The sequence below is a fragment of the Copadichromis virginalis genome, linkage group LG17 (genome assembly GCF_057382275.1).
Source record: "Copadichromis virginalis isolate Kocher_CV1m ecotype Utaka linkage group LG17, C_Virginalis_male_GT1.1, whole genome shotgun sequence".
Taxonomy (NCBI): domain Eukaryota; kingdom Metazoa; phylum Chordata; class Actinopteri; order Cichliformes; family Cichlidae; genus Copadichromis; species Copadichromis virginalis.
The window spans coordinates 12,616,849-12,635,112 of record NC_140634.1 but is presented as its reverse complement, the minus strand read 5'-3'; the positions used below and the strand labels follow the sequence as shown (position 1 = coordinate 12,635,112).

Below are 18,264 nucleotides of genomic sequence, written 5' to 3'. Positions count from 1 at the left end.
GTGGTCGTCATGGCAGATCATCAACCTGCTTCTCAGCCTATCCCCAGCATCTATCCCTCTGCATGCCTTCCTTCACTACATCCATGAATCTTCCCTGCGCTTTTCCTCTTTTCCTCCTTCCTGGCAGCTTCATCTTCAACATCCTTTGTCCAAACAATCTAAGTCTTGCCTCTCTGACTTTGTCTTCATACCGCTCGATCTTTCCTGTTCTCTCCCAACAGAAATCTTCAACTCTGCCACCTCCAGATTCAGTCTCTCTTTCAGTGGCACCCTCTATAAACCATAAATCATAGTGTAGCAGGTCTACTACCATCATGTAAACCTTCCCTTTCACTCTCACCACTATCCATCTGTCACAAATTGCCCCTGACATTTGTCTCCACCCATTCCACCCTGCCTGCACTGTTCTTCACCTCTCTCGGGCACTGTCTGTTGCTTTACAAAAACAATTTAGGCTCTGATAGATGGTTTCCTCCTTCATAACAACGTTATGTTGTGTAAAACATCCTAGAACTGCATTTGGATGCAGATAAAAGTAGATGACCTGTCACAGAGCCTACATACAGGAACAAACACTGAAGCTAGGGTTTGTAATAACTAAGGAAGCAATCCATACATAACCCATATGTAATGCTGGATTTACAATAGGCACAAACTATTCAGGCAAAGAAAAAACGCAGCAAAATGAACTTCAGATTTTGCAGTCGGTACACATTAAAACTGTGGGCGGGACTATGACTAAACATGTCAAGAAAAATTGACAGCTAATTGGCTGATGGCCCCGCTGTGCAAAATAATAGAATCCTGTCAGGGGGCGTTTGTTGCATCAAAGAACCACCAATTGTTTCATATTTTAACTGAATGAAACTTTGTCGAACAAAAGCCATCCAAAGTTTGCATGCCGCTTCAGCTGATAGAAGAATGAAACCTGGCAGGATGACTCAGACTTCAAAGCTGCTCTTGCCTACTAATAAGAACAAGCTGAGTGACGGAGGAGGAAGGCGGCTGGAGAGAAGCTACAAGAGCTTAAACCTACATTCGCTCGTGTTCGGAGCTCCTCACTGAGTTCAGTGAGTGAGCGTGTTTACAAAAAACACTCTAAATTCTTAAGCTGTTCCAGATGACGTCAGCACGTAATCCTGTAGCTAGAGGCCAAGGCAAATTATTACTGTTGTGTGACCTTTCACTGCAGCTGACAGGTGGAGACAGTTCAATAAGCACTGCTGTGCTGTCTGTCCTCAGAAAATGCACCTTTTTGTCACAAAAACAGCATCTTTAACATCAAAAACCCAAGAAAAAAACATAAACCTTGTTAAGGAGGTCAGAGGCTTTGCAGGACTTGCGTTGTCTGGGGAACAGGGGAAGGTCCTGCGCACCTCATCGCATGCATTCACGTTTCAAAAATGAGAAGTGAGTCAGCTATAAGTCTGCCGAACCAGCTGGTGGTCCAGAACAATCTTTAGATCGCTGCTAAATGAAGCTAAATCTGTTCTGGGTGCAGCGAATGGAGATAAATGGAACCTGAGCGGCTGAAAAATGACTTTTACTCGGCCAATCTTCAGGAGAACAGACGAAAAATCCTCCAAAGTACGTTTATGAGAGTACATAAACATGTCAAATCGGCATATTCAAAAAAACAAAAAATAAAATAAACCCCCTGAAACTGAAAACGTCAAAGTGAAAAACTGGCTTATTCAATTCCAGGCATCTCCCAGGCACCTCTGATGTATCATCATTAATTTAAAGCCACATTTCACAGGAAAAATCGTAAATTATTCACCTTTTCTGACCCACAGCCCAATTCTGCAGTGATAGATACGTCCTCTGCTCAGTATAGGTAATGGAATATTTTTGAATAAATTAAGATAATGTCTTTCAGTGGGTTTATTAATTAATTAGACGTGTGGAAAGGCCTCCAAGTTTCACATATTCATCCTAAAATCTTTTGACGTAGAAGCCTGTTAATTATTTGGGGGGAGCGGTTTGCTCAGTATTAAGATGAAGTATGAATGTGTGTGTGGATATGAGGGTGCATACCTGCTGGCAGCAGTCTCACTGAGTTGCTCCATGCAGCTCCAAACTGCACCAACATTCTTGTTGACCTCCGTGACCCCAATGTCTCCGAGGTTGCTGGGCTCTTTTCTTCTTAGCAAGTCATTGACCTGAAAGAAGGCGAGACGAGAAGGAGAGAAAGGTTTAACCTTTGCAGGTAGTTTTGATACAAATGTTTATCGGCTCAGCTGAAAGAATAAAAAGAGCTTAAACCTGCGTCCCTTTCAATAAGTCACACTATATGAGCTTATTTCAAAGGGTAAAAGAATACAGGACCTGCTGAGCTCAATGTCCCGTTTCTGCTTGTGTCGCACTAACCTTTGCCCCGACTGCCTTGCCCAGGTTAATGGCATTTTTCAGCCTCTGCTGTCCTCCAGAGGAGGGCGAGTCCACGCAGCTGGACCCCGGGTTGGAATTAGTCGTCGCCGCGGCGCGCCGGGTCGAGGACGGCCCTGGCCTCGAGGTCTGGGGACTCTGCTGCTGCGCAATGGAGTTCTCAAACATACTTTGATCAACTGTTCACAAAAGAAAAATGGAGAGGGAAAGAGCAGAAAGGGAGAGAGAGAGGGGTAGGTGAATACACAGTAGGACTTCAAAAAAAGAGCATGTCTGCTTTTAAAAGAGCATGCTGCAAAGCTGCAGGCCTTTCAAGTCTTAGGCAATACTGGTGGGATTTTTTACTCTGGGATACACTAACTTGGATCTTGAGAGAAAACAAAGAAATATTCCACTGAAACGAACACTTCTGATTGGTGTTTTAAAAAGTTCTTTTATTTTTTCCCCCTTCCAAACTACTGGGCAAACTTTTCTAACCAAATTCATCTTTTGTAGAGTGTTTCTTCAAACATGTCACGTTCTTATGACGTGCTCTGCAGCTTTGCATTGTAACACGACGATTCAAAGGTTTTTCATGACAATGCATTTACATGGGAGGGATCTAGCTGGCAAAGCGTAGTAGATCCACTGATATCACAGAATAATACATAAAACAATACAACAACAAAATAACACCACTGCAGCAACACATGCACAAACATAGGCGGGAACGATCAAGCAGAAAAATACAGGATGAGAAAAAGCAAAAAACCCAAAACAAAACAAAAAGGCAGCTCAGGTTCAGTCCACTTAAGACAGACGATCTTACCTCTTGGAGAGAAATAGTTCTCGGAAAGCATTCAGTAAGACACAAAGTATCAGATATCAATCATTGTACTAGTCAAGCTGTTTCTGCTTAGTCATACAGTACTGCTACAAGGGGACACTTTGGGGAAGGCAACAGCTAAAGAGCACAGCTGCAGCTGTGTACGCATATCTGAAAGGTACATTGTCTTCATCAGATAAATGTGGAGAAAATATAGCTATTTGGAATCAGATGGCGTATCAAAGGGTAACCTTGACTTCTCTTGTACACACACAAATATTTCACTTGCCATCCCAATCAGGAGATCTGCAAAAAGCCCATTAGACAAAAGGCCAGAGGAAATGTGATCTGATATTATGAATCAACTGGATACAGAAGGCATCGACTTCAAGGAGAGAGAAAGAGCTAAGTGAAGAACAGAAAAGGATACGTTTTGGTACTTTAGAGCGCGCAGAAGGCAGAGAAGAAAAGTGCAAAGAAAAGAAATGTCAAACTTGGAAGTACGATCGAAACCTTACAGATAATCTTACTATTTTGGCGCCACCTGGTGGGTAAAATAAAGCCAATAAACAACAACAGTCCTGGTCTGTAAATATCTGGTGCCACAGCAGTTGTGTGTTTTTAAGAAAGTGGCAATGTTCAGCCCGTTTTCTGAAACAGCCCAAACATTTGCACAATATTAACTGCACTGATTTTCAAATATCTTTAGCATTTGCAGCAGTAAATATAAGCAAACTGACGATGCGACCTCAGGCTTAGAAAATTAGAATATTTCAGTATTTTCTGATGTTATATATCTCAAACCTTTAATTGGTTCAACAGGCAATCAGTTAGTGGTTTACGTGATACTTAACAAAAACAATATTGCAGAAAATAATGCTCTTTAAGAGTTAGCTAATACAGTACATCAGCGAGCAAGTCATTAGCATCACTAACCATAACTCTGCACTTCCTGCCACCAAATAAGTGCTTATTATGTGTGCATCATTCTAAGTTTCTGTGTATTGGCATGACTGCAATTTATGCTTTTGTGTTCCACAAACACACTTCTTTAAATAATTCAACTAAGCATTTTTCCACAAATAACAAACAGGTTCCTGACATTGCTAACAAATGGTATACTGGCACAGATTTGCTTAATTAAAGCTGTGATGAAATTGGAGGCTAATTTATGAATCTTTCTGGAATGTTTGGCCTGCCTGCGAACATTGTTCTTATCTTCTGACTGTTTGTCAAGGTAATCAAGTGATCTCTGGATCAATAGTCTCCTGTTCCATTGGCCAAAAAACATCCTTGTTGATCCCACCAGACAATGAGGCCACACACTTCTACATTACCTTGCAATGGAGAGTCAACGGAAAGACCTTGTAATGTAGTAACCCCACAGTAGCCTGTGAAGGGCACCAGGAAGAGAGGTGTTTGTGATACAGCCTCCATTGTACTCTGAAAAATGTATGTGTAAGTCTCAACGTTAAATGTTTTTGCAGGTTTCCTCTCTGCATGGTGAAAAGGTGAAACCCGCTGTTTGAAAATGAGCCAGAGTGTCACTGGCTGGCTCATTTACACACAGATGCAGTTAATCATCACTATTTATGGGCATTTCACTGCTGGACAGTCCCCGAGCCAGCTCTGAACCTCTGTTGCTTTTATGGCTCACTAAAATGAATGCAAATTCAAAGGCTTTCCATTGTGCTATGTTAAAATGCCAGCATTTCCACTGGGACTAGAGGTCAGCTCGTCCTGGCTAAATATACCATCAGTGAAACACAAAAGACTTAAAGGTTTTAAAACAAAAAGATATTTAGTCTTCATGGACATTACTGGCAATGCATTTCTAAGTGTAGTGCTGGATGAATGCATTTCCTGCCAGCAGTTTATATTAAATGGACAATGAGGACATGTGTGACCTTCCACGCATCTTCCAAAATATGCAGCTGCTTTTATTAAATATATAGACGTTCCCATCCATCTCCATGTTCAAAAAGCAATCCATCACACCAAACAAACAAATAACCTGTTTGATCCACCCAGTCAAAGGCAACCCATCTAGGGTCAGAGTCAGATTAATGGCCATCCCTTTTTAACCTCTTTATATAGAATTTTCTCCTGTTTGGAAAGCCTAGATTGAAAAGCTTTAAATCATTATCAGCGATAACCTTATCCTAATTCTGCATTTTGGAGAAAGGCAAAGCGGATGTCTTTTGGAGTGTGTCATTTAGAATAGTTAGTCTTTGCTCCCTGAATGCCAAGACTTGAGAGAAAAATTTTATGAAAGTAAAAATAATATATTCATTAGGGATGTACGCGATTAGTTGACTAATTGTTGCTACTGGCACTAGTCGGTACCAGACGTGGTAGTCGTTTAACATTTGATTGATGCCCAGTAAATTGCTGTGTCTTAAATGTTATGGAGCATCTGCCACCAGAAGGAGCATTGTTTATGAGAAAGGCCATAAATCTTTAAAGCTATGTTTTCATTATTGTTATTATTACTGTTAGTTGTTTTAAAGGCAAAAGAATGCGATTGTGGATACAACGGACAGAAAAGACAGTGAGGAGTTCAGTCAGTTGGTGGCGGGCTTAGGGTAGAGCCCTTATACCTCCACATTGAAAGGAACCAGTTCAAGTGGTTGCCTACTGGGTAAGGTGTTCCGATTGGGCATGTCCTACCAGGAAGAGACCCCAGGGTAGACCCAGGACACTCTGGAGAGACTCTTCTTCATCCTTCTTCTCCCTTTTTGCACATATAATGTGCAATGTTTATAATGCATAATGCAACATACCAAACAGCAGCATTTAAATTATGATTCATTAATGAAGAAAAACAATAGACATTTTTTGTCACTGTCTATTAAACTGCCAGGAACAGTTGCCGGGAACAACACTAGTTAGAGTTAGGGTTGGGATCAGCAGCAATGATGACTGAAGTGATGATACGAAAATGTAGGTGACCTTATTTGAAAGGTAACCAGTTTCTAAAAAAAGATTTTTTAAAAAACCCAACATGGCAGTGTGGTTATATTTCAAACACTAGGCCTGGACGATTAACTACAATACATTGGTTAAATCCATCCCATGTTTCTTTGTGGGGCCTTGTGATACCATTTTCATTTTAAATGGAAAATAAAGTGGTGGAATCACTCTTATCTCTAAACAAATGGGATCTCTGATCACCTTCCAAAACAAGTGTCTGCTTTCATTAAATATGAATCATTTTACCATGCACCTCTCTATTTCCCACAGTCCAACATACTTACATCACAGTCCAAAAATAAGATGATTATCTATTATCTTAAGTTTAATACTACACATTGTGCTTCCTCTGGGAGTGTGACACCTAACGTAACCTTGTGTATTCACCATCTTAATGTACAATACCATGCCAGGCATTTTTTAGACTTGTAGTCATCATGCACTACCATCAAGAGGGACTCTGATCGTCCCAAATTCCTTGTACCGTGGGACAATGAGCCCAAACATACAGCCACAGTTATAAAAAGTGAAGAACAAGGAGTCCTGCTACAGATGCTATGATCCCCACAGAGCTCTGATCTCAACATCATGGAGCCAGTCTGGGATTGCACAAAGAGACAAGAGATTCTGAGAACCTGAATTCATAAAAGAACTGAGGGAAATTCTCAAAGATGTGCGCAAACTCTTACATTCCAAGTATTCCTGTGCTTGAAAGTAACGTTTCAACAACACTGGATCCATTTGAGTTCTATACCAAAAAAGCAACAACATTTATCCTACTTTGAAAAGAAAATATTTAAGAATTCAAAAGCAACTTAACTTAATACAGCTGTGAGACATGCTCCCCTGGTAAAACAAAGGCTCACACAGGTAGAAATCCAGTCTGCATGATGGATTCTTTTCAAAGTTAGAAGAAAATAAGATTTGAAAAATAAACACCAACTAAACTAATGTCAGAGCAACATGTAAACAGCGCACAGACACACAGTCTCTGTATCTCTACTCATAAAATCAAACCCTTCTGAAACCCTACACCAAAATCTGACGTGCATCTCCCAAGAAATCAAAGAAGGGCCCACAGCTATAGTGACCGGCCTGTTCAGTCCTGGTGATTCTGCTTGTGCATTTCCAACTTTCTCTTCTCAGTTTTCATCAGTGAGAGACTGACTAACGTCATCTCAATATGAGAAAAAAATGATCAATAGATGGACTCACAAATCCAATTCAATTCAACTTATATTGTGCCAAATCACAACAGTCACCTCAAGGCAGTTTATATTGTAAGGTAAAGACACTACAATAATACAGAGCAAACCTCAACAGTCAGATGATCTCCAACAAGTACTTGGCAACAGTGGGAAGCTCTTGCTATCAGTTTACACCGCATAGAAAACATGGAAGATGACTACAAGGTAATCAACACATACAGTAACACAGCAGCACGAGCATGAATGCGGGCAATGATGTCGGCCTCTTGCATTGGTTATGTCGTAGGCTCTACACAGATTCCCAGCAAAAATCTAAATTCAAAGCAACCTCCGTGAAGCCCACATTAAAAAGCAAATTCTTTTGCTTAGGTGGTTTCAATCATGGGGAGACGCAGCGGTGTGGTGGTTAGCGCCGTCTCCCTGGGTGCTCCCCACAGTCCACAGACATGCATGGGGTTAGATTAACTGGTGCAACTGACTATAGGAAGGTAAGCATGAATGGTCTACGTGTTGGCTCTGAAACAGATGTTGAGGGTGTACACTGGCACAGCGCCCTGTGACATGGACATGGATGGGCTCCAGCCCCACCGCGACCCTGAACTGAATAAATGAACAAAAATATGGATGGAGGGTTTCAATAACAAATAAAAGGCACTTCCTTCATTACCAGCAAACTGGCAGATTTCAGTGAGTCCAACTTCCTCCTGACAGGACGCTCATTCACAGCAGCTTACGAGCTGTTCTGTTTGATTTGTCATTCCCTGTATTGAGATTTACTTCCAGCCTCTTAACCGAGAATTTCATTTGGCCTCTCACGGATGGGCTTCTGTGCCTCAGCCCCTGTGTGATCTCATATAAGGTCACACAGGTGTATTTCTATCCTACAAATCTAGCCTACTGAAGCCTTAGAATTAGACAAGTAGTGCAACTTAGATGTTAAAACCACAACAATGACGCGATGTCCCAGTTTCAAACTTTTACCAGTTGCTGTGGTTTCAGTGTGCAGTCTGAAAAGTGAACCACAGATTAAAAAGCACAGGCCGAATTCCACAGTTAGAATGAAACTCGTGTGAGCCACAACGTGTTTATGTTCCAGCGCGCTCAGTGAAACATGTTAAGCTCCTGCATAATAACTAGAATAACGCACTGTCAGCATTTGCAAGTTGCATGCTTTGTAGTATTAATAGATGCTGGTGCAGAGACTTTCAGTGCCTGATGCTGAAAATGATTGGAGATAATGGCAACGCCCAACACAGGAAGCATACAGTGGTTATAAGAACAATGAAAGAGCGACAGAGACACTCAAAGAATCCTGAACAAAAGTGTTTAAATGTAAACTTAGACACACTGAAGTCTTACAGCGTGTTGAATTAATGTGGAACCTAAGCTGCAGTGAGTGATTTCATTGTTTGAATTTATACCCGTCTGTGGAACTGTGAAACTGAGAGGTTGACAGAGGATCAAATAAATCTCACACAAAACAGTGACTGAAACACAGACACGGAGAGAATTGATTGAGTCTATACGCATAGTGTCAGAGCTTTGAAAATGACAATGAACACTAGCTGCTCTTTTGGTAATGATCAAGCTAGATTCTATTACAGCTCATTACATTTTGCTTAACTGAGGCATTATCAATATACTGTGTTTATTCTAAGGAGCTTAGAAAGAAAAGCGTCTTGACTTCTTTAAGCTGCTTGAAAGAGTTTCAAGTTTCACGAGTCTCAAGCAACTTAAAGAAATTCAGACGCTTTTCTTTCTAAGCTCCTTAGACTGCGATGACCTGGATGACAGAGAACCTTCACAGGTACTGTGTTTAGACTCCGTATTACCAACAAACAGCTCTACTGCACTTACTGAGGTGTAGTTGCCATTCTGGGAAAGTGTGTGCCCAACCACAGTTTATATTCAAGCAATCTAATTAAAAATATGTCCTGCCCCCGTCAATCAACAGCTAACTGCACAGGTGCTTTTTATACCTCAGATTGTTGCTGTTATGGCTCTGTACTCTGTCCTTTTATGCAGAACATCTTGTCTTTAAAGCAGCTTGTGGATAATTATTCAAGACCGTTTGCATTTTGATTCAGACTTGATCTGAAACTGTGCATGTGCAAACCCTTGATGGAGGTATGACTCAGAAAGGAGAGAGCATAAGTGCCGTAAATTGCCTCTGTGAGCTGTTTGAGACTCTGCTGCAGCTCCAGCTGCTGCCTGTGTGGATGAGTGGACCAAACACTTGTCCCTTTTACCTCCTGCACTCCCCTGAAGAGACGCGGCACCATGTTTCAAATTCCTCTGCACTGAAAACTGAGATGTCTTCAGACAGAGGTTAAGAATAATCATATTCTGGAAAAAAAAGAAGAAGGTATAAATGTTAATCACTCCAGTTACTTTAAGTCAGAAAACTCCCACAGCCTGTTTGTTCAGTTCTGGAGGAGTGTGCACAATATTGACTTGTTTACTCCTTGTGCGCTTGCGTTTGTGTGTGTGAGTTGTCTTTTAATTACAAACACGCCTGAAGGACTCCATCTGTAATAATTATCGTTCATTAACACTGAAATGAGGATTTTGTTTGTTTCTTCGGGAGCTGCTGTGGATTAACAGCATTATTCAGACAACAGCCAGATTAGACACAGAGACAGGGAAGCGTGCAAAGTGGGAAGGGGCTATTTTTAATGTGTAATCCGACGTGTAATCCCTCCCATCCTCATGTATACCACCTAATTAAAATAGCTTTTTTGATATCCAATCAGTCCTGCACCCTGAAGAATAAGCAGGAAAGAGAGTGACGAAAGAAACAGGAGTAAAAACAGACATTTACTGAGCACCAAACAAAGGAGTCAACAAAACCAAAGAGCTCACTCCCACTCGTGTACTCGCTTTGGATGCTAAGCTGAATCCAACGTAACGCTCATGCAATCTTCTGCAATCTACAATCTTACAGTCTGACTGTAGGTCAATCTGTGTGTGTGTGAACAAAGGACGCCTTAAGAGAGTGGCCAGAGAGTCCACAGACAGTTCAGTGGCCGTCAAGTTAGATTAGGCTGTTCTCAAAAATGATTTGTATTCACATTTGTCTTTACACAACTTGTGGATTTTTCCAAAGCTGCATGCTGGCAGAGCTGGAAACAGCCATGTTGTGTGCAGGTGGAATAATGATGTTAAGAATTAATGGCAGAGTGTGGGTGTTCCTGATAGCATGGTCCAGATGTACACCCACTTTCTTAACTGTTTTGCCAATTCAGGGTCGGAGGGGAGCTGGAGCCTGTCCCAGCTGTCAGTGGGCACAGTGTAAAATAAAGTTTCTTCATTTCACCTTCAAGCAAATGATGCTTTTAGAGCTAAAATAAGTACTAAATAATTGACTATCACATTAAAAACAATGTGTTTATAGGGACTGTTTGGTTAATCATCTACAAATTTTGCTCACTAGAAAGCATCACTGGGGTGATGCTGGGCCTCAAGGACCAGCCTGCAGGACACTGGTCCTTGAGGCCTGGAGTTGGACACCCCGGCCATAAGCCAATCAATCAATCGCCACTGATTCCCATTTAACACTTTGAGGCTTTAAAATGTCAAAGCCAGTGGGTGATGTCATGAGTGTACTTTGGTTGGTGAGTAATAGGTTAATCAAAAATACATTATAGATAAAGTTAATTACTTGGCTTCTCATGTGCTTTTGTTACTGAATGCACTTAATACAGTGAAAAGCTTTTACCTCACTTTGCTGTAATAGGACCTGCTTGTTTACTGAACTGCAACATCACTTTTTAAAAGCAGCGCATTTTGTCAATACCTTTTAAGAAAAGCACATGATTTGGCTCAGGAAGATTGTACTTGTTATAGTCTTAGCAGGAATCAGGTAATAGCAGCATTTGGGAACAGCAGAGGTATTTGCTATGTGCTGGTAACCTTTACACCAGTGGGAAAAAAGTAGCTTTCAAGTGCACTCACACCTCAGCTTTGAGAAATGTTTATTCGAGCATTGAACTTCACTTCCTCACTCCTACTTCCTCTGTAAAACAAATGTCCCTACATAGTCTATCTACAGCACCATGTTTAATCACTCATATTCAATCAGTCACTCACCTATCTGGTGTTTAATCAAGGTGTAATTGCCTCTGACGCTTAATAGCACCTCAGCTCCTTAAATCTTGATTAAAGCTTTTGTCTCTGTGGTAATGTCCATTTTTCCATCTTAATAAGTAGTAATGCTGAATTATGATGTGATTATTGAGTACAGTTTTTATTATGTGGTACTGGTAATTGGCCAAATCAGTTTTCGCTGGCCTCCCAGGGAGCTCCCTGTGAGCTTGTAATCATCCCAGCTTGGCTTTGGCATCACCAATCAAAGTGGCAAACTCCCTGCTTTGTTCTTAGCTGAGGGTAACCCACTTCTGTCAGAGACAGCACACACAGAAACACAGACACACAGCGACACACAAACTCAGAGCCTTTTCTCCTCTTCACTGAGAGAATTTGACCGAAGCCCCCAATGTTAATATGGAAGAAAAAATTTACCAAAAACTAAAACATTTTAACTGCTTTCCAACAAGAGTAAAGGCCAGTCAAAATATGAAGAAATCTGCTTGTTGCCCATTGCACTGACACTAACATTCCAGGCTCTGTTGGAAAGACACGCTCTTGTATATTTCACACCCTGACATGTGTCAGCCCACAGTATCCTTTACGGTCGGCTTCTTCTTTGCATGATAGATCTTTAACCCATCGCGCAAATCTGTGGATGGCACGGTGAACTGCATTCGCAGACAGTGATTTCTAGAAGTGTTACTGAGCCCGTGTAATGATATATGACAGAATGAGCTCTGTTTTTGTTCACTGTTTCCTGAAAGCTTAAACATCAGAGGCATCCAATACTGATTTTCAGCCTTGTCCCTTGCACACAGCCATTTCTCCAGATTCTCAGAATCTTTTAATGGAATTTTGTACTCTAGATAATGACACCAAAATCTTCACAATATTATGTTGAGGACCATTATTCTAAAATATCTGGAATAATTTGTAGATGCAGATGAACCTCTGCTCTTTTTATACCCAGTCACATTACTGACCTGTTGCCAATTAACGTAACTATTTACAAAATGTTCTTTCAGCTCTTTAATGTAATACTGCTTTTCCAGCTCTTTGCTGCTTCTAGTCCCACGTTTTGAAGACATCTTCATTTTCTCAGTTTAAACATTTGATGTTTTCTTTGTTCTACTGTGAATAAAACATGAGAGACTAGCAAGTCAACCTTTTTTGGAATTTTGATTGAAAAATCAGTAGTGCTCAGTGAGAGATGAGAGAAGCAGACAAAGCTGCATCCCAGTGAGCTGCTGTGAATATGCAAAGAGATGCGTGCAGGGCTGAAAGGATGTGTGAACTGAAACACTCTCACTTGAACACTAAACATACTAATCTTCAGGCCAGACAGGGTCATTATCGCTGATGTATTAAATTAGAGCTCTCGCTTGGCTACATTAACATATGAGAAAAGTATTAGTACAAGAGAGGCCAATCACGTATGCAAATTCAAAGCAAGGGGGAAAAAATCTGCTAAGGAAACGGAAAAAGGTAGAGCCGCTTATCAATTTATGACTAGGTGTCAGTTTAACATGAATGATTAAAGCGAGGGGGCTCTGGTAAAAGTCTGCTTTTGATGATGAGGGGGCAAATGCAGGAGAGGATTAATGGAAGAAGTTTCTGATTGTTCAGACTGAACTCTCACTGACTGCTCTCAGGCTGCTTTGAGTCTTTTTCTACTTTTTCACTTCCATTGTAAATATTCTTATACAACAGTGTTATCTTGCTGTTTTCTCACGAGATCAAAAAGTCTGCTATTGTACCTTTAAATAAAATAAATGCACCCGATTTTAAATTGGGGACCACTCCTTCAAGGCTTTTTTGTCTTGCAGTTTTCAGCACTAAAGCTACATCGACCACAGACAGATGAAGTGAAAAACACTGACACTGAGATATATATATATAAAAAAAAAAACACCCAGCACGCCCCGGCGGGCGGTTTATCCTTCAAGCTCGGGTCCTCTACCAGAGGCCTGGGAGCTTGAGGGTCCTGCGCAGTATCTTAGCTGTTCCCAGGACTGCGCTCTTCTGGACAGAGATCTCCGATGTTGTTCCCGGGATCTGCTGGAGCCACTCGCCTAGCTTGGGAGTCACCGCACCTAGTGCTCCGATTACCACGGGGACCACCGTTACCTTCACCCTCCACATCCTCTCGAGCTCTTCTCTGAGCCCTTGGTATTTCTCCAGCTTCTCGTGTTCCTTCTTCCTGATATTGCTGTCATTCGGAACCGCTACATCGATCACTACGGCCGTCTTCTTCTGTTTGTCTACCACCACTATGTCCGGTTGGTTAGCCACCACCATTTTGTCCGTCTGTATCTGGAAGTCCCACAGGATCTTAGCTCGGTCATTCTCCACCACCCTTGGGGGCATCTCCCATTTTGACCTCGGGACTTCCAGGTTATACTCCGCACAGATGTTCCTGTACACTATGCCGGCCACTTGGTTATGGCGTTCCATGTATGCCTTGCCTGCTAGCATCTTGCACCCTGCTGTTATGTGCTGGATTGTCTCTGGGGCATCTTTACACAGCCTGCACCTGGGGTCTTGCCTGGTGTGATAGACCCCAGCCTCTATGGATCTTGTGCTCAGAGCTTGTTCTTGTGCTGCCATGATTAGTGCCTCTGTGCTGTCTTTCAGTCCAGCTTTGTCCAGCCACTGGTAGGATTTCTGGATATCAGCCACCTCCTCTATCTGCCGGTGGTACATACCGTGCAGGGGCCTGTCCTTCCATGATGGTTCCTCGTCTCCCTCCTCTTTCTTGGGTTTCTGCTGCCTGAGGTATTCACTGAGCACTCGGTCAGTTGGGGCCATCTTCCCAATGTATTCTTGGATGTTCGTTGTCTCATCCTGGACTGTGGTGCTGACACTCACCAGTCCCCGGCCCCCTTCCTTCCGCTTAGCGTACAGCCTCAGGGTGCTGGACTTGGGGTGAAACCCTCCATGCATGGTAAGGAGCTTTCTTGTCTTTATGTCAGTGGCTTCTATCTCCTCCTTTGGCCAGCCTATATATATATATATATATATATATATATATATATATATATATATATATATATATATATATATATATCAGTGTGTGTATATATATATCAGTGTGTATATATATATATACACACTGATATATATATATATATCAGTGTGTATATATATATATCAGTGTGTATATATGTATATATATATATCAGTGTGTATATATATATATATATATATATATATATATGTGTGTATATATATATATATATATATATATATATATATATATATATATATATATATACACACTGATATATATATATATATATATATATATATATATATATATATATATATATATATATATATATATGACCAACAATATTTTCACGGCCTTTAAGGTGTCGCGGATAAATACAACAAAATAAAACCAGTACCAAAAAAAGAAGACGAGCTACTGTAACTCACATTGCTGAAAAAGTTCGCGCTGGCTTGAATAGACAGTGCATCACAGTTTGCTGCCTATTGAGCTTCATAGTCTCAGACCATTCAGGGTGCCTATGCTGACCTCTGTCCACCACTGGAGCATGGAGCACTGGAAGACGGTGGCCTCGTCTGATGAATCAGGTTTTTCTTTGACAACACGTGGCTGGCCGGGTGCATGTGCATTGCTTTCCTGGGGAACACATGGCACCAGAATGCACTATAGGACCCAGGCAAGCCGGCAGAGACAGTGTAATGGGCAAAGTTCTGACAGAAAAACCTTGGGTCCTGCCATCCATCTGGATGTTACTTTTGACATGGTATGTGAGAAAAAACAAGTTCGATCCATAAAGACCCCACCTCACCATTTTACAAGACATAAAGGATCTGTTGCTAACATCTTGGTGCAGATACCACAGCAAACCTTTAGGGGTCAGGGCTGTTTTGGCATTAAAAAGGACGACCAACATGATATTAGGCAGGTGATGATAATGTTATGCCTCATTGGGGTACATTTGGATGTCCCACCCTGACCATTCACATTTGTAATTTTACCAAAGAACTCACAAAAAAAGCAAATATTTGATTCTGTCCTAAAGTGACCCAAACATCATGTCTACAATCATCACTGTTAACATGACGTGAGCTTTGGGCTAACAACCGACACACCACACAGCTGTCTTCATTGGAACAGCCTACAGGCTGCAAGTCCAAAAGTGGTGCATCACAACAGTCCTTTAATTAGCCACAAGAGGTCAACAGTAGGAGGAATATCATATTCTGCATTAAGAAATATTCCTGCATTAGTGTGCACTTTTTCTCCATCTGCAGTGTTTAGAAGAAAATGCTAAATCAATCAGCTTTTAATTGAAAGAACTTAACAAATAACACAATCTTAATAGATTTGATAAACTTTAAATTAAGACAAATTTTGACACATTTATCTCCTGCCTGGTTGTTCAGTTGTTTTAATTAGTAGAATTATCTTCACACATTTTTGTCTGCATCTTATCTCCAGCCTAATTTCCCCCCCAGGAGATCATTTCAGTTTTATCTAACTTAATTAGTGAAATATGCTTTTCCTGCTAGACTCAGCAGTGCATCAGAAGGAACTAACAGCTCAGCAGTAAAATCTGAACTCTGCAGATTATTACAAAGCTGCCCCGTCCTCCTCTAGTGCCATACCCGACCTGCTCTCCCCTTCTTCTTCTTAAACTGGACACACGTGATCATAGATATCCTTTAAACTTTAAACTTCATCCCTCTAAACATCAGTCGACATCTGTCTTGGTGCGAGACTTGGACCCTCAGTCTCAGGGGACAAAAAACCCCCATCTTATTAAAAAAAAACTAACCTGCCTTCTCTTTCTTCCCATCCTCTCCATCTTCTTCCATTTCATCCTCTCCGTCAGGTAAACTTTGTGCACAACCCTACTCTGTCCTTCCCTTTGGGATTGTTTTACTGGCAGAAACTGCATTTAGGCTACAAGGCGCCAGAACTATTGAATGAAACTAATACAAATGAAACAAGCCTCCTGACTTTGCATAGCCAAAATTCTCCATTAAAACTAAAACAAATGAATCTCTGCTATTTAAATTAGACCATGCAATGACTAATCCCACATAATCTCCACCGAATCCAATACTGATTATGTTTTTGTAAACAGGTTAGAAATGCTGAATGGAGTCGACCTGACCTGACTGCTCAATAAAGCAATTACTGTGGCACACCTGTTTGACTATCACACACCAATGCTGCTAAACCTTTAGTACTTGTTTGCATGTTGACATTCTGCTTATGAGACACTTTCATTATGGTGAAAGACATTTTAAATCTAATTTTGTTCCAGTGTATCTAGACACTTTGACCGGATTGGTGAAAAATCGAAATGACTGGTGGTTTTACAAAGAAATGATGAAATGAAATGATACAAATGATGAGTCATCATTACTGGATCATAAGCAACCTTCTTTTATCTGACTCAGCAACACCGGAGTCTCAGGAGCGGTGGATGCTTTTTTTTTTTTTACAAGGCTAAACTGTTAGAGGGAAACATCCAACTGATGTGCCACTTGTGTTCAGTGCTGTGTCCTCATATCCCATCACACTGATGCTCGAATTTGGTTTATGGAAAATAATTGTTTTGAGAAAGAAAGAACAAAAAAGCCCAGAAAACCTCATCTGGATATTCAATGTAGTTAAGTTAAGACAGGTTCAAATTGCTGGAACAAGAAAAAGACTAGTGCTGTCAGCGTTAATCTCGTTAAAATGACGTTAATGCCATAACTGCATTAATGTGGCAAATCTCCGTTAGCGAGTTGGCGCTGATCGACCCGTGTGTGGGGCTGCCCACACACGGGTCATCTTTGAGAAGATGAGACTGTGCATGCCCAGACAGGAATGGTTATACGTCTACTAGATGGAGACATATAACACTAGATGTCTCTTGAAATACAGGTGACCTGCAACAATGTATCATGTGGAAGATTTCTCAAACTCTCCCACTGGCCTTACAATAATCTGCAGTGTTGGGTAACTGTGCTGCTAAAATTAATGTACCGAGACGTCCACTGTGATGGAAAATAAGCCAGAGAAATAGGAGACCTACAAACAGAGGGTAGACTACAGACTGCTTAGTTGTAGCCAGACATGTCTGTGTGCCTTCAGTAGCCTCCAGATCAAAGTCATCAGATCAATAATTCATTCAGTCATTTGCCACATCACAGTCTGTCTGACCCCACAGCTCCCGGTGAGAGTGTCTGAGTCACCAAAATATGAGTGTCGCCATGAAAGAAGCAGCAAGGGGGAAACGAGGCAGCAAGAAAATAATGGGGCTGTGGTTCCGGGTATTCGGTTACTCTCTGGCTTTATCTAATTCTCTTAGTTCAGGTTTGTGTGTTTTTGGTCCATTCTATTAAGAACTGTTGTAAATTCCCTTGGAGGTTGCATCAGGGACAGGATCCAGCCCAAAAATTCCAAATCAAACATGCATAGCCACCCACTGTGGTGACCAGCTTGTGACTTGGCAAAAAGTAGCTTCAGGTATCCCCAAGTATTCCACTGGAATCAATGACCCAGTCCAGAAAGGCAGCAGAACAACAGTACAAAGTGTACAGATAAGAATGTGTGTCCACTGAGCCTTTTGGCTATGCAGTAATGAGGCAGTTATTCAAAGGCTTGGGGGGGTTGAAACAAACTGTGCTTCTTGTGTGTTCAACATTATTTGGCAATCTGAGTTGGTTCTTAAAGGCATGGTGAGGGATACGATGTATCTAAATATGTCATACTTCCAGTCCTACTATGACACATCAAACACTAATATAGTTGAGATGTACAGTGGGGCAAAA

General features: G+C 41.3%; 1 protein-coding gene across 3 annotated transcripts in view; it reads right to left on the bottom strand.

The window, feature by feature from the left end:
• nos1apa (nitric oxide synthase 1 (neuronal) adaptor protein a) overlaps positions 1 to 18,264 on the bottom strand; it is a 249,641-nt gene that overhangs the window by 4,744 nt on the left and 226,633 nt on the right. For all 3 annotated transcript variants that reach the window (XM_085437187.1, XM_085437188.1, XM_085437189.1), the window contains exons 11-12: positions 2,371 to 2,567; positions 2,038 to 2,162 (exon numbers count right to left, since the gene is read on the bottom strand). In XM_085437187.1, coding sequence (XP_085293313.1) covers positions 2,038 to 2,162; positions 2,371 to 2,567 — 322 coding nt within the window. The remainder of the gene's footprint in view (positions 1 to 2,037; positions 2,163 to 2,370; positions 2,568 to 18,264) is intronic.